This window comes from Ruditapes philippinarum, unplaced genomic scaffold (assembly GCF_026571515.1).
Source record: "Ruditapes philippinarum isolate M1 unplaced genomic scaffold, ASM2657151v2 ctg1431_1_1_1_1, whole genome shotgun sequence".
Lineage (NCBI taxonomy): Eukaryota > Metazoa > Mollusca > Bivalvia > Venerida > Veneridae > Ruditapes > Ruditapes philippinarum.
In genome coordinates, this window is record NW_026861824.1 from 30,925 (window position 1) to 57,056 (window position 26,132).

The 26,132-nt window shown below is 33.0% G+C and overlaps 2 protein-coding genes and 1 long non-coding RNA gene across 3 annotated transcripts; 2 read left to right on the forward strand and 1 right to left on the reverse strand.

Annotated features, from left to right (window-relative positions):
- Positions 1-378: 378 nt before the first annotated feature.
- Positions 379-8,133, forward strand: LOC132716949 (putative helicase MOV-10). The gene is made up of 5 exons (XM_060700293.1): positions 379-604; positions 1,283-1,371; positions 2,556-2,650; positions 3,092-3,162; positions 3,603-8,133. The coding sequence occupies exons 1-4, from the start codon at positions 434-436 to the stop codon at positions 3,160-3,162; spliced, it is 426 nt and encodes a 141-aa protein (XP_060556276.1). The 5' UTR covers positions 379-433; the 3' UTR covers positions 3,603-8,133.
- Positions 8,134-10,703: 2,570 nt separating this feature from the next.
- On the reverse strand, positions 10,704-22,095 carry LOC132716950 (oligosaccharyltransferase complex subunit ostc-B-like). The gene is made up of 4 exons (XM_060700294.1): positions 21,898-22,095; positions 18,210-18,283; positions 17,599-17,816; positions 10,704-10,966 (listed from the first exon to the last, which is right to left on the reverse strand). Exons 1-4 carry the CDS (start codon positions 22,034-22,036, stop codon positions 10,948-10,950), a joined length of 450 nt encoding a protein of 149 aa, XP_060556277.1. The 5' UTR covers positions 22,037-22,095; the 3' UTR covers positions 10,704-10,947.
- LOC132716951 (uncharacterized) lies at positions 14,965-16,499 on the forward strand. The gene is made up of 2 exons (XR_009623888.1): positions 14,965-15,864; positions 16,287-16,499. It is a non-coding gene; the product is annotated as an uncharacterized LOC132716951 (long non-coding RNA).
- Positions 22,096-26,132: the final 4,037 nt, after the last annotated feature.

A 26,132-nucleotide genomic window follows, 5' to 3' on the forward strand; every position in this document is an offset into this window, starting at 1 on the left:
ACAAACTTGGTAGACACTCATTAGAAAATGTTTCATGCCAAATATCTAAGGTCTAGATCTGAGGGTTTTTTAAAAGAACCTTTCTACCTTTACTATATTAATAGTATATATGGATGAATTTTTTTAAAAACAAATTTTCTTTGTTGATTTATTGAAAATAAGATATTTTAAAAACATTTTGAATAAAAAAAATATTTTATGAATAAGAAAAAAAAATATTTATAAAAAAAATAAGTGGGCGTGGTCATGTACATGTATACTATCCTAGCCACGCACCGATTGCCTGTGCTTTCGAGAAATCGCGTTTTTCCAGATATTCATAGTGGAAACTAAAAATGTACAATTACGAGTAGAATCGTGTGTTTTTTATTATTAGTACTTACTTCTATTGTTTTAAGCTTTATCTTTTGATAAGGTGGCAAAGATACGAGAAATGATTCAAAAGAAGAATTTTGATGTCAATCAAGAGAAGATTATGATAGGCTCGGTAGAGGAGTTTCAAGGTCAAGAGTTCAAGGTCATCATCATATCAACTGTACGAAGCAGCCAAAACTATGTCCAGAAGGACGTTGAACATCGTCTCGGTTTTGTTAAAAACCCAAAGGTATAACTAAACATAGTATAAAGAATTAGTGACGATATACCGATACTAATGTAGTTTTTAGACATTATTCAGAAAAATGGATCTCGCCCGCTTATTTTATTAATATTTTAATTGTTGGTAATTTCTGAATAAAAAGTTAATTTACATCTTTTTCCCCAAATACAATATGTGTTTGTCATTAAATAAATTCAAAAGGCAACAGATAAATGTTTAAATTAATTACTAGAACCCCACTATGCCATCTAGTGAAAACTAAAAGCGTTGTTTATTGCATCATTTACATCCTCACCTTTGAATTGTTAACTAGAAATCGGACACCAGAGCAGATTTTGTTCAATGTTGAAAGACAATGAATAGTTTGACTTACCGTACTGTATCCTGTTGATATACATTCTGCTTCTTTGGTATCATTGATATCTTTAGTTATGAGGACAAACCGTTTAAGCCTGTGCTAGGGGTTGGGGCGTCAGAAATATTGCACTTTACATTACCTCGTTGCGATTTTCAACATCGTGTACGAGTATTTGTTGTTATCTTTGTTTTTCTGTTCTTTCGACAGATCTTCTCTTCAAAGGACTGTACATTATGATTGTGTAATAAAAATATTTCCGATTTTTAATAGGATATTATTTATCTGCGTGTAAAAAACCTTTAATACCCTTTTTGTGACATTTTCAGCGTTTTAATGTTGCATTGACTAGAGCAAGATCGCTTCTTATTGTAATTGGTAATCCAATGATATTGGAAAATGATGACAACTGGAAGAGGTAGGTCATATGTAATAAAAGGTAGTATTTAGGTATCATAAAGTTAGTATTGTGAATACTTCATTATGTTTCTTTTGTTTGTTTGTTTGTTTCATTTTACGCCTTTTCCCAACAGTATTTCAGTCATATAGGCGGATAGTTTCCTAACCATCGTTCCTAGAGAGTTACACCAGTACTAGACTACCTTCCTCCGCGCTAAACTACCAAAGCATCTCCCGGAGATCGAACCCACGCCAGAGTCATTATGTTTCACGCCTTCAATTGTAAAATGTTATACACCCGTATCAAATGAAATATTTTGTATAGAATTTATGAACGGTAGAAGTACATGTATATGTTGTTTTCATTCAATCTTATGCTTGGTGATAAGTTTGTTTTAACCAAAATGATGTATCTGCTGCTATTAATTGTGAATTTCGTGGCTTTTTTCAATGATCAAATTTAAGTGTAATGATATTCGAACGTGTTATCTCTGTAATTGGTATTACTAAATTATTATATCAAATGGATCAACATTTAATTATTTTTATTCGCTGAAAAATTAACAAACAGACCATGAAAAAGCTTTGGATTATTTACCAACATCATTCAAAATTAAGCCGGATATATGATTTCTTTTATTAAAGAGACACCACTGAGGTTTTATGACATGATCGGACGAAAATATTTTTTCCAGATAAATGTATCATTTGATGTAGGTTTAGACCACTAATTTTTGCAAAATTTCAGATCATTTTGCGCACTTCGTATTTTTTTTCAGAATAATTATTCAAAATTGTAAAAAAGTGACCCAAAATGAAAAGCATTTAAACGCTTTTCACTTAAATCGGGCTAAGAAAAGCATAAAAATACGATTTTCAATTTATTTTAAAGTATATTTCTTAACTATCTTTGCACATATTTCTGTTTAAAGTGCCCCAGCTCATCTATGTGAGAAATTCAAATGTTATGTTTTTAGGCTTTTAAACCTCAGTGGAGTCCCTTTTACGTATTTTAACGTTATTTCATGATACAGCCATTTGTTAAAGATTTTATCTACACGAGACCCAGCTATAATGAGGAACCATGCGAAGTCCCGACGGTCTCGTTGTATCCGCAGTGGACTTTATTGTGATTCTTCGTCACTAACCTTAAAATTATATTTTCTTTTATTTAACAGTCTAAAACTAATATTTTTGTTAAAGTTTTCTAGACTACTGTGAATCTAATGGCGGGTTTAAAGGTCAACGAGGTCATTTGAAACCAAGGGAGCGGTCAGAAAACGATTCTGAAAATTTAGGTAACATAACAATTTTTTAATTTATATACAAGTTTGTGCATGATGAAATTAATTATGCCATCATTATGACTCCTTAATGTTTTATCTTAATGCACCCCCCTAAAATCTCACACGCACAATGCACGACAAAATTAGAACAAACACATTTGCAGCTTATGGACACTAATATGATCACTCACTGACTTCGCAGTCATTTGTTAGTTATCGGATAGGAAAACTTCATAGTGTTTAACTAAGTAAATATGGATAAATAACGCTTTAAAAGCCGGTGCTGGAGGGAAGGCAATGCCTTCAAGGCATCTGATATGTTATGTACGTCTCATGCCCAGACTTGATAGGACGAGTCTGAAAGTTTAATTGGTTTGATTTTGACTTGATTGTTCTTTAGGTATATTTAGTGAGTTGTTTTGTTTTAGATAATGTGTTTCTTTCATTTCATAGAATTCGTCCATGACGAGCTTGCTAGTGTACGGTCACAGAGTGAAGATCCGGGATGGGTGAATCGTGACTAGGTAGCATGTGTTTTTATGAAATACCTGTACATTTATTCTATATTATTTTCTATGTATCAGATGCACAAATACGATCTGACAGAATATCTATATCACTCTCGGTAGTGTTCCGGACTAATATTGATGGTGAAGTTTCAATTACGTTTTTGGTGACAATACTATTTTATAAAGACATTTCGTCCGTTTTTTTATGCCCGTGTGTGTTGTCCTGTTTGATGTCCTGCTTGGCTCTGCCGGTTGTCCTGTGTTGGGGGATGCATTCATTGAATTCCGCCCTTCTTTGTTGATTTCAATTGGTCAGATTATGTAATAAAAGGGTTATTGAAGGAAATTCGTTTGAGTCATTTATTCAAGCAATATGTTAAACAATTCATATTATATTTATATTAACATATAGTTTTCTAAATTCCCGTGTTTCTATTACTCATTATTTCTATTAGGACAACAGCGATGCTTGTCATGGGTGTTAAAATCGCCATCGTATCGACACAAGAAAAGCTGCTTATTTCAAATTCTTCATTTGTCATATCAAGGTAACCAAAAGGTCTGATGATGACAATCACGGTAGCCTTTGTACTTCGACAGACTTTATCCAACTGACAATTTTTAGCCATAAGATAATGATTTTGTCCGTTGGGTATCATTAACCACTGTTTGGAACAACTGGTTCCTGACTGAGTGCTAAGCTGTTAGACAGCTAGATGTTTTGGATTCTTTATGTTGGAGTAAACTGAATTGGATAAAAAAATTAAAGAGATATATATTATGCTCATATTTGATATTTGAAAATTTTGACAATTATTGTGCAGTTCAGGAATCCATATTTCTTATTTTTTTTAATTTGATAATTTATGGATTAAGAGCATGTAAGGTGTTTATCTCCTGAGGAAAATAGTGCTGAACATGTAGTAATTTATTGTAAAGGTAGCAAAATGTAAATAAAGTAGTATATTTCGACTTCCATATAAAATACTTATTCACTATAATTAAACCAATTGCAAACATTACAAAATCAGCAATAGATGGTTTACATAATCAGCATAATTAGTCAGCGTCTTTAAATTATTTTGTGGAAACTGTACCAAAAAGTAAAAAAGTTTTGAGAAATAAAAAAGATAGCATTTCTAAGGCATAATACCGGTAAAATGTATAAATTTGTGAAATATTCAGAACTTTTACAATATAATCTTAGCTATTGCGTTAACGTAAATTTAGGTGTATGAATCATAAAGCGGCCATCAGGTTTTCTAAAAGTTATATATGTTATTTTTTTAAGGTAAGTCGTTTCGATCTTCTATTTTTAGCAACGAACGTCACTGGCACGTTATAAATATCTCTCGGGACGCTGCTTTGAAAGGCTTAATTGCAGTGATGTGATGCGCTTTTCTAAGATAAATTACTGAAAATACTTAGTTTTTTCCAACAGAAAATTTTGCCGCTTTATATTAGGAAGAAATTTTAAGAAGCTACGTTTTAAACATAGTATTTTGGAATGGACACTCATAACCTTTATTGCTATCTGCCTAATCCCAAAATGTATTTTGTAAATATTGTTCGCATGCTAAATGTTATGTTGAATAAATATTTGTAAACCAATTTTTCTATTGCTATTACACTTACTAACCTTATTACTTTGAAAATAGATTAACTTTGTGAATGTTGCAAATCTTTTGTTATATTTATGTTATGTTTCATATCACTTTCTAGTCCCATTGTATTTCATTATTCTCCCCCACAAACTGAAAATGATATTCTTACATTATTTGTTGTTTTGTTATAATTTTTTTGTTAATCATGTGGTTGTTATATGTTATTTGTCAGATGCCCTTTTGGGCCTTGAATTTAAAAAAAAAAAACACGAAAACTAAACTTGAACCGACAACCTTTATAAAATGATTATTTTAAGTTTTATTGCAACAATTTTCATTTCTTCCTGACTCGAATATCTTTAAGGTTTCCATTTTTTCTACATTTTAGATTTTTTCTGTTCACTTATTTTGGAATTATTATACAATATCATGTATCTGTGTTGCTTGTTGTTGTTTGGACCGAGGTAAATGAAATTTAATTTGTTGTGTAATTGTTATTACTTTGGAATTGCAGTTTCATCTGCCTTTAAAGACTGATTATTTCAAGCTTTATTTGCAACAAATTTCATTTCTGTGCTTGGAACCTTCTACAATGTATATTTTAGATTTTTTTTTGTTCACTTATTTAAGAATTATACAATATCATGTATCTGTGCTGTATGTGGATGCTAGACACTTTATGAGTTTAAAGCTAAATGAAATATATTGTGTTGTTTTTGTTACTACTTTGGAATTGCAGTTTCAACTGCATTTAAAAATAGATTATTTTATTCTTTACTTGAAAACATTTTTTTATTCCTGCTTGATTCGAACCTTTAAGGTTTCCTTATTTCTACATATTAGACTTTTTCTGTTTATTTGTTTTTAACTTTACAATATCATGTATTTGTGTTGATTGTTGTTGCTAGAACCTTAAAAGCTAAAATAAACGTATTCCGTTATTTGTTATTACTTTGGAATAACAATGAATAATTGGGAATTTCAATTTCAACTGCCATTAAAAACTGATAAATGGAAAACAATTTTCATTTTTTTCTGATTCGAACCTTTAAGGATTCTATTTTTTTTCTACATTTTAATTTTTAGCTCACCTGAGCTTGCTCAGGGTGAGCTTTTAGGATCGGTGAATGTCCGTCGTCCGTCGTCCGTCGTCCGTCCGGCCGTCCACAATTACTTGTGAACACTCTAGCGGTCGCATTTTTGCCTCAATCATCATCAAACTTGGTCAGGATGCTTATCTAGTTGAAAGCTCGGATGAGTTCGAACATGGGTCATCTCGGATGAAAAACTAGGTCACAAGAGCTAAAAATAGAAAAACCTTGTGAACACTCTAGAGGTCACATTTTTGACCCAATCATCATCAAACTTGGTCAGGATGTTTGTCTAGGTGATAGCTTGGATGAGTTCGAACATGGGTCATCTCGGATGAAAAAGTAGGTCACAGGAGCTATAAATAGAAAAACCTTGTGAACACAATAGTGGTCACATTTTTGAACCAATCATCATCAAACTTGGTCAGAATGCTTGTCTAGTCAATTGCTTGGATGAGTTCGAACATGGGTCATCTCTGATGAAAAACTAGGTCACAGGAGCTAAAAATAGAAAAACCTTGTGAACACTCTAGTGGTCACATTTTTGACCCAATCATCATCAAACTTTGTCAGGATGCTTGTTTAGATAATAGCTCGGATGAGTTCGAATATGGGTCATCTCGGATGAAAAACTAGGTCACCGGAGCTATAAATAGAAAAACCTTGTGAACACTCTAGTGGTCACATTTTTGCATCAATCATCATCAAACTTGGTCAGGATGCTTATCTAGTTGATAGCTTGGATGAGTTCGAACATGGGTCATCTCGGATGAAAAAGTAGGTCACCAGAGCTAAAAATAGAAAAACCTTGTTAACACTTTAGCGGTCACATTTTTGCATCAATCATCATCAAACTTGATCAAGATGCTTGTCTAGGTGATAGCTCGGATGAGTTCGAACATGGGTCATCTCGGATGAAAAACTAGGTCACAGGAGCTAAAAATAGAAAAACCTTGTTAACACTCTAGTGGTCACAATTTTGACTCAATTGTCATCAAACTTGGTCAGGAAACTTGTCTAGGTCATTGCTGGGAATAAATCGAACATGGGACATTTCGGATGAAAAACTAGGTCACAGGAGCTAAAAATAGAAAAAAATCTTGTTAACACTCTAGTGGCTACTGTTGTGATCCAAATATTCTGTTAATTGGTCTGAAAGTTTGTTTTGATGATTTCTAAGTCAAGATCGAACAATGGGTCATCTTGGATGAAAAACTAGGTCACACCGCCCAAATATGGAAAAACCTTGTTAACATTCTAGTGGTCACATTTTCGACTCAATTATCATCAAACTTGGTCAGGATGTTTGTCTAGGTAATTGCTTGGATGAGTTCGAAATCGCATGTGAAACTAGGTCACCGGAGCTAAAAATAGAAAAATCTTGTTAACACTCTAGTTGCTACTGTTTTGATCCAAGTATCCTGGAAATTGGTCTGAAAGTTTGTTTTGATGATTTCTAGGTCAAGTTTGAATATGTGTCACCTGGGTAAAAAACTAGGTCGCACTGCTCAAATATGGATAATCCTTGTTAACACTGTAGTGGTCACATTTTTGACTCGCCTGTCATGAGACTTGGTCAGAATGCTTGTCTAGGTAATTGTTTGGATGAGTTTGATAATTCAGGTGAGCGATCTAGGGCCATCATGGCCCTCTTGTTTTTCTGTTCATGACTATTTTGGAATTATACAATATCATGTAACTGTGCTGAATGTTGTTGCAAGACACTTAAGTCTAAAGCTAAATTAAATGAATTGTGTATTTTATTAGTAGTATGGCAATGCAGTTTCATCTGCATTTAAAAATTGATTATTTCAAGCTTTATTTGCAACACATTTCATTTCTGCTTGATTCGAACCTTTAAGGTTTCCATTTTTGTTCCACATTTTAGATGTTTACTGTTCACGATTCTAAATCTAAATCTGTGTAGAATCTTTTTAAGCTTAAAGCTGATTTGTTTGTTTGTTTGTTTCATTTTACGCTTTTTCCCAACAGTATTTCAGTTATATAGGCGGGTAGTTTCCTAACCATCGTTCCTGGAGAGTTACACCAGTACTAGACAACCTTCCTCCGCGCTAAACTACCAAAGCATCTCCCGGGGATCGAACCCACGCCAGAGAGGTAAGTGGATTGGAAGTCATCGACTCTAACCCCCGACCACGGAGGCGGTAATCTTAAAGCTGAAGCTGAATGACATGCATTGTATTGTATCATTTTGGAATTTATTGTTTGGGTTATTATTTTGTTAATTTATTTATAATGTGCCATTACAATTTTAATCACTTGCTTCAGTTTTTTGTACAAATTTATTCATATGAATTGTTACTATTTTATTTTTTATTGCAATTTACTCATACCAATAAAAATGGCATTTTATTATAAATGGCACGTATTTGATGCTCCAATAATTCACATCCCTTTACCTTATTATCTATAAACTAAACTCAGTGTGAATTACACATTAGACTTGAATATCTACTTTCAAGTTTCAACTCTTTTTAGTTCTAACTTGAACGTCACTTAGTAGATTATCACGTTATTTTTGCATTAAATATAGATCTAGATGCCAATGGTAAAGGTCTTTTTTAGACCTTAATCATCTTTAAATGAGTTTTGATAATGTTTAAAGTATATAGATTTCTTCACGGACGTAACATTATGCAGTGAGAAGAAAAATAAAAACTCAGAGTACATGCAGTCAAAAACAGAAGCTGACGCTTGTATATAAATTCATCATGGGATTTTAGTTATCTTAGGCATGCAAGTTCACATCTTCCAGGCCAGTCATTAAGAGTGTCATTATTTAATCTATTGCCCGACTTTTTCCCCACAATGCTGAAATGAAGTTGAGGAATTTTTTGCGTGCATTGTTGTTTTAAAAATCTTTATGCAGAGAAATTTGAAAGCAATAATGCAAGATTTATCATCCGGATCGATAAATCGGAAAGGCGTATTAGACCTTTTAGTTTTAGTAGAGCCAATAGTGGATTAGGAGAATATTGAATTTCTCAATTTTGAATTTAAGGGACATTTCTAATATCAGACTTATGAGACTACCATTCAAATAGGTTGTAGAGGAAAGTGTCGCTTAGGCGAATTTAGGGCATGATTACAAAAAAGTTTGATTCTATGTACAATGCTAATTGTGTAATCATGTGACAACGCCATTCGTAAATTCAAGGGAAGCTGCTTATGGTGGTTTCAGCCAACACGCCAATGGTGTGTTTTATGCCAATGCTTTTTTCGCAATCGTAGATTCATGATAATGTCAATGGTGGATTTCTTAGACAATGCTTATTGTTGATTCAGTTGGCAAGAAAGGCCAAAGATGGGTTCAAGGAAAGACAACAGTGGTGTAGTCTGCGGACAATTAGTATAAAGTTGATTATACAATTGATAGAAAGGCAATACTGGATTATGGTGACTACCTTAAAGGTTGATTCACACGAGACAATGCAAATGGCGGACAAATGACATTAATGGCGGATTCAAGGCATTAAAGCCGAATAAAAGAGATGAGGCAATGGGTAGGGAAAATGGGGACAACGTAAATTGATTTGTTATGGATCGGACGTCGCCCCAACAAAGAAGGTCATATTACAACGCAAATTTGTAATTCAGGATAAAAGTTCAATTCGAGGGAATGCCCTTAAGGTCTGTTCAGGTGACCACGCTTAGATAACATACATGTTGGGTGCAGGAGGTAGTACTAATTGTTTATTGCAGAACGCCAGTTGGCAGTTCTGAAGTCAGGAGACAACTTGCGGATTCAAAGGAAAACGTTTGAAGTAAATTATATTGAAAACGCGAATGGTAGGGTTACCACCGGTTCATTCTTAGTGTGGAATCTCCTGTGGTTGATAAGGACCAGCGCTTTTGGTAAAGACACTACGAATTCAACTCTAAGATGGATTTGAGAGACAACTCCAGTTGTCATCTTAGTCTAATTGCTCAGGTTTTATTTTACAAGACCTTGTATTTGACCAAAGACGACCAGTACGTATATCATTGATACAATAACTAGAGCTTTGACCGCAAATAAGGGTCAGATCTAAATTGTGACCCCATGGGTGTTAAAATATTTTTGATAATGAATAGTTTTCGTCCAGAGATAACTTAAATTCGAACTTATTTAAGATATCAATAAAATAAACATTATCAAATCAAAAATGTGACCTCTAGAGTGTGTACAAGGTTTCGATTTTTACCTAGTGACCTACTTTTGGATTAAGAGTTAACCTATATTCAAACTCGCTTGTATATTACATTGATACAAATTCTGACATTTTAACGGAGATCAAATCACAAATGTTACCAAGGTTTTCCTTTGATTTGACCTGGTGATCAAAGCTTTTATTCATTATTGACATTTCTGGTGATAATCTCCGGGCAAGAGTGAATTGTTTCTTACATCTTGTAAAACTCAACCATAGATCAATCAAACCCACTAACCTCTGCAGTTAAGTAGCGATTATCACTGCTACAAGAAATAACAAAGCTTTATTATAAAACATATCTTTTATTTTTTTCTACATTATATACTGTTATACATAAAGAATTCTCCATGTAAAAACAATTTAACATTCACATTCAATCATCTTATAAAGAGAAAAGTCAAATCTTAAATTATCATTCTACTCATACAGCCAGAAAACATACAAAATATTCTAACTACAAAATTTCCGATCAAAACAAATGATAAAAACAAAGCTAAATTGAAATATACTAAAATTTGACAAAAGTTGTTCCAGTTAATTGTTAAATTCCAATAATTTACATGTAGTTTTCCTTTTCTTACTTTAAATCTCTAAAACAATTTGAACATAATTTCATATAATAACCTACTTTACTTTATAAAATAATGTTAACATGGAATTCATATATTATAGTAATGGAATAACGAAAAAGGTAAATTCTCATCATTATTTTTGACGGCATTCTGACACACAAAGAAGCTTAAAAAAATTCTGTGTGTCTCTCTGTGCTCAATTCAGACATGAACAGTTGGCAGAACCCCCTTTTTTCAAGTTTTATAAGATAAATTATTACAAATGTTTATTAAAGCTGTTAAGATAAGTTGATGGTACTCTTAATATTTGGAGACTTCTCTATGACTGTAGGTAACCTCTGAAACAAAAAAGAAAATTCTAAATTAATCACCTTTCCATAAAATTATGGAAACAATGTTTCCATATATAGGAAATATTTCTAAATATTGCAACATCTTTCTAATAATAGTAACATATTTCTATAATTAGTAGCTTAATTCTATATATGTCAAATTTTTCCTATATACAAATTGTACATACGTCTTACAATATATGACAATATCTTTCAAATTCTGTACACATGTACAGTGACATATTTCTATATATAGTTACATAATATTTCTATAAACAGCCATATCATACAACAAGAGCACCCCAAAAGTGGGGAATTTGCGCTCAAGTGTATACTGTAAAATCATTATTATTCGTGGGGCACAAATTTTCGTGGTTTTCGTTGGTGGTTCAATCCACAAATTTTAGATCTGACGAAATTTTATCCCAACAAATACTTCTTGCCATGTCTCTATTCTATACATTACAAACATGCATTGGCGCTTTTCTGCCGATTTTTGTGTAATGGATGCCCAAAGGCAAGGATTAAATTTATTAACAAGTGCTGTGTGATACGTTATGATATGTACATGCGGGGCTATAAAGTGTAAGATTACTTTGCATTAGGTTATTTTATTTTTTTACAAGAAATTGAAAATCCACGAATTTAAGAACCCACCAAAATGCCCGTTTTGATAAAACCATGAAATTTCATGCCCACGAATATAAGTGAATTTGTAGTATTTGTTTGAGTAATCAAAAATTATATTTCCATTTGGGAAAATCCAATCAAGAAATCCGTGTGAAAAATGTTTATCTTTATTACCCTAGTGATACTAAATGACATCTAGGATTGGGAGCATTTTTCTTTAATAGAGGCCTTTTATATAATTAAAAGGGCCATAACTCCACACCACCGGGAGGGGTCAATTTTGACCCCAGGGCTTACATTTGAACAAACTTGGTCGACACTCACTTGAAGATGTTACATGCTAAATATCTAAGCTCTAGTTCTTTGGGTTTTTAAAAAGATTTTTTTAAGTTTTTAAAATATACATATTACAGGGAAAAATCAAAAACCCCTTGGGCGGTTCCAATTTTGTCCCAGGGCTTTTATTTGAACAAACTTGGTGAACACCCATTAGAAGATTTTTCATGTTTAATATCTTAGCTCTAGCTCTTTGGTTTTTTAAAAGAAGATTTTTTTTCTATACACATATTAGGAAAATCAAGGACCCCCTTAGGCAGGGCCAATTTTTACCCCAGGACTCTTATTTGAACATTACCCCTGGACTCTTATTTGAACAAACTTGGTAGACACTCACTGGAAGATGTTTCATGCTTAATACCTAAGCTCTAGCTATTGGGTTTTATAAGGAAGATCTTTTTAAAGGAACTCCACTGAGGTTCAAAAACCTTAAAGGGATATTCAGGCAAAATAATGACAACTAGAAATGTGTCATCATGCCACGGATGCCCCCGCATGCAGCCAAAATTTCAGATGGTCCATTAATTTTTTTTTTCATTTTAAGTTCAAAGCCCTTAAAACTTTTCAATGTTAACACAAACCATTTTCATACACTGTTCAAGGCACTGAAATTATTCAGTCTTAACCTTTTAAAAATAGCATATTGCATATTTGTAGCCAAAATAATGGCAAAAAGTATGAGTGCTGAAACTGATAGTTCAAAATTTTTCCTACATTCAGGAAAGATAAGTTTGTCTAAAATCATTGAACCACAACCAAATTCAAACTTAAACTGCTTATTCCTGAGATGTATCTATATTATTTTCAAAGTGAAAGGGACATAACTCTGCCAAAAAAATCATCAAACCATGACCAAATTCCAACTTGACCTGCCCATTCCTTTGACATATCTATATGTCAAATTTAAGTTGAATATGTAACACTGTTGGGTAGAAATGAACAGAAACTGTAAATTTCGTATTATTTTCAAAGTGAAAGGGGCATTAGTCTGCCAAAAATCATTAAACCATGACCAAATTCGAACTTGGCTTGGGCATTCCTTTGACGCATCCATATGTCAAGTTTGATTTGAATGTGTTGTACCTTTGGGGAGATAATGAACGGAAACTGAAAATTTCATATTATTTTCAAAGTAAAAGGGGCATAACTCTGCCAAAAATCATCAAACCATGACCAAATTTGAACTTGACCTGTATTTTCTCATGACATATCCATATGTTAAGTTTGAGTTGAATGTGTTGTACCGTTGGGGAGAATTTGAAAGGAAGCTGAAAATTTCATATTATTTTCAAAGTAAAAGGGGCATAACTCTGCCAAAAATCATCGAACCATGACCAAATTCGAACTTGACCTGTATTTTCTCATGACATATCCATATGTCAAGTTTGAGTTGAATGTGTTGTACCGTTGGGGAGATAATGAACAGAAACTGAAAATTTCATATAATTTTCAAAGTAAAAGGGGCATAACTCTGCCAAAAATCATCGAACCATGACCAAATTCGAACTTGACCTGTATTTTCTCATGACATATCTATATGTCAAGTTTGAGTTGAATGTGTTGTACCGTTGGGGAGATAATGAACGGAAACTGATATTTCATATTATTTTCAAAGTAAAAGGGGTATAACTCTGCCAAAAATCATCGAACCATGACCAAATTCGTACTTGGCCTGTATTTTCTCATGACATATCCATATGTCAAGTTTGAGTTGAATGTGTTGTACCGTTGGGGAGATAATGAACGGAAACTGAAAATTTCATATAATTTTCAAAGTAAAAGGGGCATAACTCTGCCAAAAATCATCGAACAAAGACCAAATTCGAACTTGACCTGTATTTTCTCATGATATATCCATATGTCAAATTTGAGTTGAATGTGTGCAACCGTTCTTAAGATAATGAACGGAAACTGATGATGACAGAATGACAGAATGACGGAAGGACGGAAAGGACGGAAGGATGGAAGGACGGAAGGACAGAATGACGGAACAGGGTAACACTATATGCCCCGGCCATTACATGGCGGGGGCATAAAAATATTAAAATGATCTTTTGTACTCAACTTGCGCTAAAATGACATTTCTAAATGTTTCAGCATGAATTTCTCTTTAAATTCTATATATTTTGGATTTGAAACATAAATATATCTATATATGTTGAACAAAATTTAGACGCCAATAGAATCACCGAATAGTTTTAAAACAAGTCAGGTGACTTGAACAAATCCTTGAAGGTACATTAACAGATACTGTGGATCTTGTATGATAAAAACAAGTCAAAATCACTCATTTGACATGTTCTTTAACGTTTCCAGAGTTCACTGTGACAACTTTTGTGAAATCCTAGCGCTCTAACCTGACCCACGCGGGTCAGGTTAGGAAACCACCATTTTATTCTTTATATTGAGAAAAGTTTTGTTCCTTTGACTGTCTAATATATTCATTTTGAGGGCATTTACAAAATTAGGAATGAAAAAGTTCAAAACTAAGGAATGACCATTTTGCCTGTGTCTCCCTTTAAATGATAAAAATTTTTTTTAAACGGATCAGCTGGGGCATGTAAATATACATATAAGGAAAATCAATGACCCCCGGGCTTTTATTTCAACAAACTTTGTAGACACTCACTAGAAGATGTTTCATGCCAAATATCTAAGCCCTAGCTTTTTGGTTTTTAAAAAAAAAAAATTTTCAGTTTTTTCTTTGGGTTGCCATGGCAACCAGAGTTCTGTATTGAATAAAATTCTTTTAATAATTTTTAAAGGTGTAAAGTTGGTTTTCCGGTTTATGAGGAGATGTTGTGTACAATAAAACTTTACAGAACAGAGGACAAAAAAGCCTACCTTATCACTTTGTGACAGGTGAGTTTAAAAGTAGGGCGTATTACATTATTTGTCATAAAAGTAGCAAGATGTCAACAAAATAGAATTTTGACTTCCATACAAAATACTGAATCACTATAAATGTACTAATTGACTAAATGCAACAGAGGAAAAAGGTGATTGAGATAATTGGCTCATGAGTAATTTTCGGAAACTATGAAAGTACACAAAATATAAAAATCTTTTGAGAAAAAAAAATGCATTTCTAATGCATAATGGGCCTTTAAGCCAGTGTAGAATCTCATGCTGATTGTGTCAAATAATATTATGCTGTCCAGAGGCCTGCATTATACATGTAAAATTTCATTTAACTCATTCGAAAAATCTAGTGAATGAAGATATAGTGATATTCTTTTTATTACATACTCAAAACAAGAGGGCCATGATGGCCCTGAAAACGCTCATCTGTATAAAGGTCGCTGGGGCAGGTCAATTTTAACCCAGGGACTTTTATTCAAACAAACTTGGTGGACACTCACTAGAAGATATTTCATGCTAACTATCTAAACTCTAGTTCTTTGGGTTTTTTAAAAGAAGTTTTTTAAGTTTTTACTATACACATATAAGCAGGGCTCGCGCTGGCAGAAGCCAATGAGCAAATTGGCTCCAAAATTATTAAATTGGCTCAAGAAAATCATGATTGGCTCCAACTTACGAAAAGTATAACTTTTGGAATATCCAGTCTAAATTTAGCATTTGCTATTTTAAGAATGGAAAAGTACACATTTGGTTTTCCATTTACAACTTCCGCTTTACCGCTTCTTATCACAAAACTCTGCGACACAGTCTCCTTTTTGTGGGGTCATTGACTGGTCTATATTTGTTACTTCCCTTCCAAATAAAATATCGTTATAAACAGTAACACAGTCTAATACACTGACCTCATGGTATGTTTACATGTTTATCAGCTGATAAATATGACACTAATTGGTGTGAATTGTTGAATGTGCACTGGATAATTGGTCTTTAAATTCAATATGAAACAATAACCAGCGGCATCTTAAGATTATCGCCAATCATATCGACAGTTTGGTTATGAAATATACGACTTTACGGTAAGTTTGCATTCATATAATTTTATTGTTGTTGATAAAAAGATCAAAGGAATTAAGAGTTATAGAATAGAAGTTGTTTTTTTTAAATTGCAAATTAAATCTGACCTAGTAATGGCTCCAAAAAAAGCATAAATTTGACAAGGAGTATATTTGACAATTAGTATTCCTGAAAAAAAAATCACCTTATTTTGTACATAACCTCTATCTGGAGCATTCATTTACAAATGGCTGTGAAATGTTTATGGAAAAGTCAAGAAGCATACAACATATTTTTAGGAAACTTATGCTAATCACTTTACTCTTATAATGAATAGTTGGCTTTTTTTTCCAGAATTATGTTTAGTTTAGAACTTTTCAATATTCTTTTCTTCATTAATAATTATTCTTCTTACTCTCAAATGTTTCTGTTTTTATAATTTCAGATACAGATAGTCCTCAAACCAAATCTTTGGCATTAACCAAGCAAGCTGAAGCAGCACATGTGGTTCTGATGTCACTGTCATGCCACTAACTTTGATTGCTGACCAAATTAGCCTGGAAAATGTTATTCTTATAGCTACTGAGCTGCAAGCTTTTATGATCAGTTTTAAAGTGATTAAAATGTAGCTACCAAAATAAAGTTGGATATACATGTAGTTTATGTTGTTTTTTTTTAAATATCTCATGCCTTTTTAAGGTGTTCCATATATGAACTAATGCTATAAATAAGTCTGACAATTGAATTCTGGTTATTTTGCAGTACCATTGCCTGTTGCCTTCTTGAAAATAAAATACAGGCACGCAATTTTCGCCGCGAAAAATTGGCTCAAAGAAAAAATCTGCCAGTGCTAGCCCTGTATAAGTTACAAATGACCCCAGGTGGGCCATGTTTTAACCCCAGGGCCTTTATTTGAGCAAACTTGGTAGGCACCAATTAGAAGATGTTTCATGCTAAATATTTAAGCTCTAGCAGACTAAGGGTTTTTTAAAAGAAGATTTTTAAGTTTTTAGGGAAAAACAATGATCCCTGGGGCCAAGCCAATTTTAATCTCATGGCTTTTATTTGAAAAAAACTTGGTAGACACCCACTAGAAGATGTTTCATGCTTAATATCTAAGCTCTAGCTATTTGTATTTTTTAAAAGATGATGTTTCAAGTTTATACTATAGACATATAAGGAAAATCAATGACCCCCGGTGGGGCCAATTTTGACCACAGGGCTTTAATTTGAACAAACTTGGTAGACACTGACTAGATGATTTTTTCATGTCAAATATTTAAGCTCTAGCTCTTAGGGAATTTTAAAAGAAGATTTTTAAGTTTTTACTTTCCGTTGCCATGGCAACCAGAGTTCTGCATGGAATTAAATTCTTTGAACACTTTTGGTTACCAAAGGAACATTCCTGTGAAGTTTGAATGAAATTGGCTTTGCGGTTTATGAGAAGATGTCGTTTAAAGTAAAAGTTTAGGGACAGAAGGACGACAGACAAAAAGCAATCACAAAAGCTCATCATGTGACTTTGTGACAGGTGAGCTAATAAAAAAGGGTAAAAGCGACATGTTTGTAATGTAACATGACTTTATATGGGATTGGACTTCACATCAAAGTTCCTGCATGCCTGATGTACTATATTGTAAACATTATTCCATATTGGCAAGTTGAAGAATTGCACATGTACATGTACAACAGTACAATTGCAGTAGTTGCATTTTAATGTAATTAGATAAAATTTAAATAACAACTAAAGTACTTACGGTAATTTCATTCTCATAAAAACTCTGCACATAAAGAATGAGATAAGAATGGACGCAAATCCTACGCAGAATAGCAGTATCCTATTAAGCTTAGGCATCACTGGTGAATTTGTCTGGTCGAGAATAACAAAACCGAGCCCTCCGAGGGTGAATAGGAAACTAGACGCTAACCCCTCCATTATATATTGACCATTTACTCTGTAAGGCATAAAGGCTACCTGAAAATTGAAGAAATTATAAACTTAAATCTATGTCAATACTGGCTAACTGAGGGTTGATTTTTAAGAAGCTGAGCCACAACTATAAATTAGATCAAGATCCAACACTGATAATTAAAGAGCCTTGAGTTGTAGGCAATTACCTGGCACTAACAGGTTTTCCAATGCCATTTGAGCTACATGGTGCCATTTACAAAATATTAGCCTTTTGTGCTTATTTTCAAATCTGTTGCTGTAAGTTTGTTTGTACTAGGAAAATCTAAAATATTTCTAATTCATAAGTCTATCAAAAATGATCCTATTCAAAGCTAACTGAACCCTAACCACCCCCCCCCCCCCGGGAAAAAAAAGAACAGTTAAAAGTCTATAAATATCATGTATAATTGAACTTACAGGTTTAGAATTCCCTCTTTCATCCGTGGTGGAACCAATACTAGGTGGCTCTACAATAACATCATAGATAATGCCTGGAATAAATCAAACATAAACTTGTTATACTATGCCTAGCTTGTTCCCAGAATGAAAAGAAAGGCACTTATGTTCAATTCATTAGAATTAAAGGGGCATTTAAAACCCACAATTATGACATGTAGTGAACATTTTGTTTGAACAAGTCACATAATCACAACGTGGAAATTTTCAAAATGACTTAAAATGCTACAAAATAAAGGATTGTGTGAGATGGAGAATTCTTAATAAGCTGAATGAAGAAAAAATTTTTTTTTAGAAAATTGTTATTGATCTTTACAAAAATCATAATTAAGGTTTGGGCTAATTGATTTTAAGCTGGCCTACTTGTTGTTAGGGCTGTCAATTGTTTATCAATTAAAAGGGACGGTCTGTTTTTAACTAAAAACTAGTTAAGAAATTTAATTACCGGTAACCAAGGTAAATATTTAAGTTAGACAGAGCCGAGAATAATAATATCTGTCATATTTTGCGGTTCGGATCGGAATATCCGTCCCGAGGTGACCCGCCCATGGGCGGGTGACCGAGGGACGGATATTCCGATCCGAACCGCAAATATATGTCAGATATTTTTTCTTGCATATTCTACCATATTCCATTATATTTTAAATTCTTTATCTTTATTTTCAATGAAAATTTATATCATTACAACCGTAACTACTTTCATTCAACAGCGTATGAATTACAAAATCATTCATAACGGTAAAATGACGTCATCTTTATCGTGCCATTGTAGAGCACGCGACTCATCTGGAACCCCCCATGCCAGATGAAATTTCCGGCATGGGTAAAACTAACGGAAACGCCAGTCTGATATGCAAGAAAGTTTTAAATTGTTCTACACCTTAATACCTTAATTTTTATAACAAGCAAGATATGACATTTTTGTTTTGTTTTAATTGTTCTTAACATTAATTTTGATTTTTACTGGTCATTATCAGTTTAACTGGCTTTATTAATTATATACTGTTCATTATAATTTTCATGCTTTTAATATATAACCTTGGACATAGCCTGAATACTTATTTCAGTCATATTTAAACGCACTCGGCTACGGAATCCGTCTTATTGCTAAGAATAAAACTTTACTAAACTCGTATGTACAAAGCATTGTCAAATGCTGTTCTCATTAGGGAAGGGGGAAGCATTAATGAATTCATCATACAATTCGGTAAAGTTTTGTTCTTTAAGCCAGGATGTGATTTTTGGTTTTCCTTTAATAGGTGTTACGATTGAAAAGTCCTCTGCAGGTGGATTGTTTACTGAAAAACATCCTTTATAAATGTTAAGGGAAACTTTGCATTTTGGATCTGGAGAATCTCACTTGCCCAGTCGGGCGGGTTTGATAAACTTTTTTCACTTGCCCGGCTATAGACTACATGTGTATATTTAAAAGAAAATCAAATAAAAAAACAATTAAAAAATACATATATAGAATTCTATACCTAATATGGAAAAGGCAAAGCCTCAATTTTAGCGAGCTCGATTTTGTTTTAACATAAGTTAGTTTAAAACAATCGTTCATTTTTATTTTACATTTTCTGTTTTAAAATTGTCATTCGGTATTTTACACACTGCTTTTGTTTATTCTGGTTCCCCCTTTCTATTATGGTTCCTATTTAAGTGCCCAGGACACCAGTCTACGCTTCTGTTTGCAATCAGAGTACATCGGCTTTTATCGTTATCTTGTAATTCGAAAAGTTGTGATGTGTCCAATTCGATACTCCGGACGAAAGTTTTCAAAACCATCACTTAGCAGGTACTCACGTTACCGTAAAGCTCGCTTTGTGAGCAGGCTAATAATAAACTTGCCCATTTATCATGTTAATTACACATCTAAATACTTCAATAATACGCAGAAAGTCTGAGCGGGGCCAAAGGCCCTGCGAGGGTGTAGTGCTCTTAGATAACATGTATGACGCGTATCAGTTCAAATAAAATCAAATTAAAAGTAAATTAAAATTTCAAAAAAAATATGTATCCTATACCTAATTAGCTGTGAAAAAATCCTTAGTTAACAGGGCGCCGCCATTTTGAAATCCTTTTGAGCTAAATATAGATATCACAGTGCTTTTAATGAGCGTCTACATAATTCAGACAATTGCTAGCAGAAATAAGCTATAGCTAAATAAGAATAATAGCTAAATAAAATTTCGGTGTTAGAATGATGTACAAAATCAGAAAATAAAAATTTATTTCATTCATAAGAACTATAGTAACAATGATAAATGTAAAAAGTTACTTTTAAATCTTTTTTGATAAATTAGCACATAAAAGTAACGTAAAAACAACAGATGAGATTAAAGATTTTAACAGAAAATGGCGGACAGGATTTTCCAAACACCGACGCATGCGAAGTGGTCCCTCTTCCTATGATAGCGTGAACACCACCAATTTATTCGTTTCTGTTTACCGTACAAAATATCTGCATTTACTTATTGACGAATTGCATGATAGATCTGGTTAACATGTACACTAAACATGTTATGCTTAAATCCTAAATCATAAGAGCCTTCCGCGCCATAGGTAGCACCTAATTTCATATTAAACGTGGAGTGTTCTGAGTGAAAAAGGAAGCGGTGCATGTAATAGCGAGCTCGACGAGCTGGCCCGAAGGGCCTGCTCACAAAGCCAGCTTTACGGTAACGCGAGTACCTGCAAAGTGATGGTTTTGAAAACTTTCGTCCAAAGTACCGAATTGGACACATCGCAACCTTTCAAAATTAAAGATAACGATAAAAACTGAGGAATTCTGACTGAAAACAGATGTGTAGACTGGTCACCTGCGCACGTCTATGGGAACCATTATTGGACAGGGAACCAGAATAACGGAAGCTGTGTATAAAAAATAAAAATCGAAGGCGCCATTTTGTTTGAAATCTGATAAATAAAAACAATTTTTTGTTGAATTTTGTTGTGAAAACTATCTAGAATGAAAGAAAATTGTCTAACTAAGAAAATGAAACCAAACACCAATATCTTTTATTCAGTCGTTAATGCTGTACAGACGTTTAAAGTATTGTTTACCTGACGTCACAATGTAGCGCCAAACAGCACGTGCAAAACAAACAAATCAAGTACGCTATTTTAATGTCGCAAACGTTTTAAGTTTTACATTTAATTCACTTTAAATAATCTTTATTTCGCTTGAAAAATTATAGAGTGAAATAAAATAAACAAAATTTTATCAACGTTTTCAAAACTCGCTATTCATTTCACGACAGGGGCGGAGCAATATTTTAACACAGTACGTGTGACGTCACACGCACTCGTTACTGCATTTGAAATAAAAATGAGCGATTATTTCATACTATTTCACGTAAAAAAAACATCGAGCTCGCTTTGAGGCTTTGCCTTTTTCATATTACCGAATGACACCTTTAAAACAGAAAGAATAAAAGTAATTTCTTAAAGACTTCCCTGTTCATAGGCTTTGCCTTATTTCATATTATCAAAAATAAAAAAGGGGAGGAACTGTCTGCTTATTTGCAAATATGCAGACAGTTCTCCCCCAAAAATAGGGAGAGAACCGTCAAGGAGGAAACGTCAGGGCAGGAACTGGTAAGGGAGAGAAATAGTCCGACTACCCAAAGTTTAATCAAATAATGATTACCTCCTGTCACAAGAAAATATGACAGCAAGACAATTGCAAACATTGTCATCGCAGAGGGTTGCTTGATCCACGTCGGCTTCTTTAACCTTAACCGTGGACATTCTAACACAGAAAAGGGAATATTGTACAACGATTCCATTGTTGATGTGGCAAAGTCGGAAGTTGGTGACCGGAAGTTTGTGTACCGGCGGTACTTCGTAAATTGTTACAGTTGTGCAGTTTGCTTAATTGGCGAAAATATTGTTTTCCCGAAAAATGTAAATTCCGTTTAAATAGGTTTAGCATTTTACAACAATTTTACAGTTCTAATAGCTAAAATGCACCTAAAAATATAACGCTCATTTTTCATTTAAGTATAAGATCTTACAATGTTTAAAAACTCATTTTAAACTTCATCAATTCAACAACATTGCACTTCTTTATTATTTTCTGGAAACGTTGGTTGCAGTTATATCTATATAGACCTATACTGTAGATTAACAACAAATATATTTTCATAAGTTAGTAAAGAACACTTTCAATCGTTTATTTACTTTAGAAGTGTTAAGAAACTTTCATAGTTTTTTTTTAAAAAAAAAGAAAAGAAACAAAACATAAGAAAAGTAACTATGTGAATAAAAAAATAAATGGTGCAGTAAAACAGGTGTGTGTCAGATATGATATAGAATAAAAAGAGCGTTAGTTAAGAAAACGGGTCATGAATGTAATTTATAAATGGGACATCCTTAATTATAACTTCATAAAATAATTATCTACATACAATTTTGAATATTTGTGCAAAAATATTAAAGGTTTACCATTCTGATTTAACATAACATAAATTTCAAAAAAAAAATGAAAAAAAAATAAAATAAAATAAAAAATTAAAAAAAAGATATATGGCACTGGTATAATAAACAGAATATTAATAATTTTTATGATTATGTAGCATCCGTGGCATTCCTTCTGATTTCGAACAAACATCATTGTAACTCCCTCCCCTAACATATTATGTGTCGCACTGCTTGAAAAAACTCGTGATTCTTTGGGAAGCCCTAAACATTATATACTATTTGGACCTTGTGGATGTTTTCTTGTCTTTTTAGAGAGTCCACACTAAGCTACAGGTTGCGATCTGACACGGGTTTGCCATTTTCACAAGGAAATATTCCATGTTTGCGGAATAAGTGTGAATTCAAGTTAAGTAACTGCATAATTTTCTTATTCTGCAGGGTAAAACAAATAGTTTCTAGTCTTCCAAAAACACTTTGAAGCATCTGTAGACCAATTGGCTGATTTTTTAAATAGAGTTTTGGAAGATGACAATGTTTTTCAGGGTGTAAGGTATCCTATAACATCACTGACGAATGTTCAGAGGTAGAGGTAGAAATGTCATTATGGCTATATTTGTAAATAAGAGGTCCAAGAGAGCCTAATTCTTCGGAAAGATAAAGAACCCCCTCCCCAGGGATGAGATTTTTTGGAATTTGTTCACAACTTTCTATAATAAACTTTGATTTGTAGTCATGTGAATAAAGAAGAATATAAAACTTCACTTACTGGGTGTAACCTTGTTGTTCTTATATAAGAAGAAAAGAGTACATAACGAGACTATTGCTCATTACGACGAAATACTAATACTAATAATTTAATATCATTGCCAAAATCGTGAGAGTAACCGGCTACTGAAGAAGGTTTGGATTACATGTGAAAAATAAATCTTCATTGCTCAGTATCGTCGAGAAGCTGACTATTTTTGTTCTGAAAAAAAAATATATATAATTGAAATAATAAAGTTTTATTAATTGACGGGAGTGGAAATTAATTACCATTATTTCTTAATTCTTATAAAGTTAAAGGAGGCATTGTTCAATTCTAATTTGGAAATTTAAAGTTACCGATAAGCCAACTTTTTCCCATGTGTTTGCTTTGTTTGGAGTAACTTGAAAATTTCTACTTTTTCATTGGGTATATTTTATAACTTATAGGTGGCGAAATCCGAAATATTCAAGAATTAGTCACAAGGCCATACAGTCTGGTTTTGTTATGTAAAGCTTTTCCATTAAGCTCCACTTTTTTAAGATCAAGGTCACTGGTACCTGTGAAAGTTTATGATATATCTTCTCAGAAACTCTTAAAGCCGTTGTCTTTTAACAATCATGGTTCATGTAGACTATGAAATTATCAAAATTTAACACCATATCACAAGAGCAGATAATCATAAAATTATATTTTGCAAAGTTATTCACCTTTTGTTGCTCGTTCAAATATTTTCTCAAGAACTAACAACGATATTCACTTTAAAATTGTTCAATATCAAAATTGGAATGCATTTGTAAAAGACAAATGACACGGAATTCATTTTGCTTAATCATTCTTTTAAAATTATTTTTATCAAAAACTATCAACTATATTCACTTTAAAATTGAAATACTTGTTCACTATCAAAATTGGAATGCATTTGTAAAGGACAAATGGCACGAAATTCATTTTGCTTAATTATTCTTTTAAAATTATTTTTATATATTCGTATATAAAATACAAATGTATAGATTTTCAAATGTAGGAATCATGCCATAATCACCTTTTGAAGAACTCAACTTAAGTTTATATCCGTAAAAGCATAAAATTTTAATTACTTAGTTGATATATAAATTTAATCGGGGACTAAAAACAGACAGCTTTGTAATAATTATTAAATTATAGGGAAGCAAATAGGCCCAGTTTGATCATCTATAAATCAGTTTAGATAATGTGAATGGTTGAAAACACCAAGAAAACAATTGTGCTGAAGCCGTTAGGTCATAGGTACATTGTACAAAGCCAATGATTATATTATCTGGGTTTCATGGGAAATTGTTAGTACATGTACATGTACAAACATATTAAAACACTGTTATGTTTCTTTAATGTTTTTTTTTTTCATTTCTATCAATATCCTGTCTTTCATGGTCATCCCTCTTGTTTATATTTGCTTATAGCTCTATCGGATGAGTTTTTCAAATCTTCGAAAAAGGAAACCAACTATGTACAATATTGTATACATGTATATTTTGCTAGCCGAGTTTGAAGTATTTGTTTTCATTGATCTTCGAAAAAGCTTCCCTAAACTGGTTGTCTAAATAATCTGTCTTCTAACATTAAAGACTCTTCTAGACACTTGTCGGGTATTAACTCTTTATCATTGAAAGCAAATACATCCTAGCACTCTATAAATTAGCTGATGTGTATGATCTGGATAAAACTGTTGGTGCCTTGATATCTAACAGCTATACAATACATATTGGAGAAAAATTATTTCGTTCAGTAAAATAGTGCATGCTGTTTAAACCGAACTACTTGCTTCTCGGGTTCCGAGTCCCGCATTGTGCTTTCGCATGGTAAATCTTTCCGACTAGCTAAAGGAAGATCACTGACTCTACTCAAGTGCCTGCTTATCCATTGAGTCGCACACGGCGTCTTTCTAAAGCTGGCTAAAAACTCGCCCTTTTATCTTGCCAGCGTTGCTGTGAAATAAAATCAACGTGGTAGAATCATGATATCGTAACCGTTTTACGTTTGGTTGGTCTGGTACTGTGGACTTAGTTTTGTTGACGGGCTATCATATTAAGTTGCATCTTGTATAATAATTCCGATGTAATAATAATACTAATAAACTTGTCAAACCTAAAAAGTGGTTATGTTATCATTTAATCTGAAAGCCACGGGGATTCTGGTTAAAGGGATTCGTTTGTTCCCTGTGTTGAATGCACAATTAGGGTTATGTAACATTACTGTTGTCCTAAAGGTTGGAACGCGATTAAAAATGATTATTGTCGGTATTGAATACACTTTGTATCACTAAAAGGTTTTTTTTTCTAATCTATTATTTATATTTATTTTGTTGAATGGCGATTTTGATAACTCCAGTAGTCGAAATCAACCGTTCAACATCAACATGTGACTTTTAACACATGTTTTTATGATAAGTTATTTTGTTAGAAGCGAACATTGATTATATTCCGTTGTGAAAGACGCTAAATCCAACAATCTCTTAGTAAAAAGTTGTCACGTTGTTCAGTGACAATAATTTACAATTATAAGCATAGAGAATCACGAGAAAGTCATCCCCGCAAAGGACTATGTTACGCTGCAAATAGATAAAATTGACTCAGTTTTCAGGAGTGATGCTTTAACGAAAACAGCTCCTCTTCATGAAAATGGTTAATCAAATTCTAATGCCGTTACCTAGGACATTTTGTCATACTTACCTACAT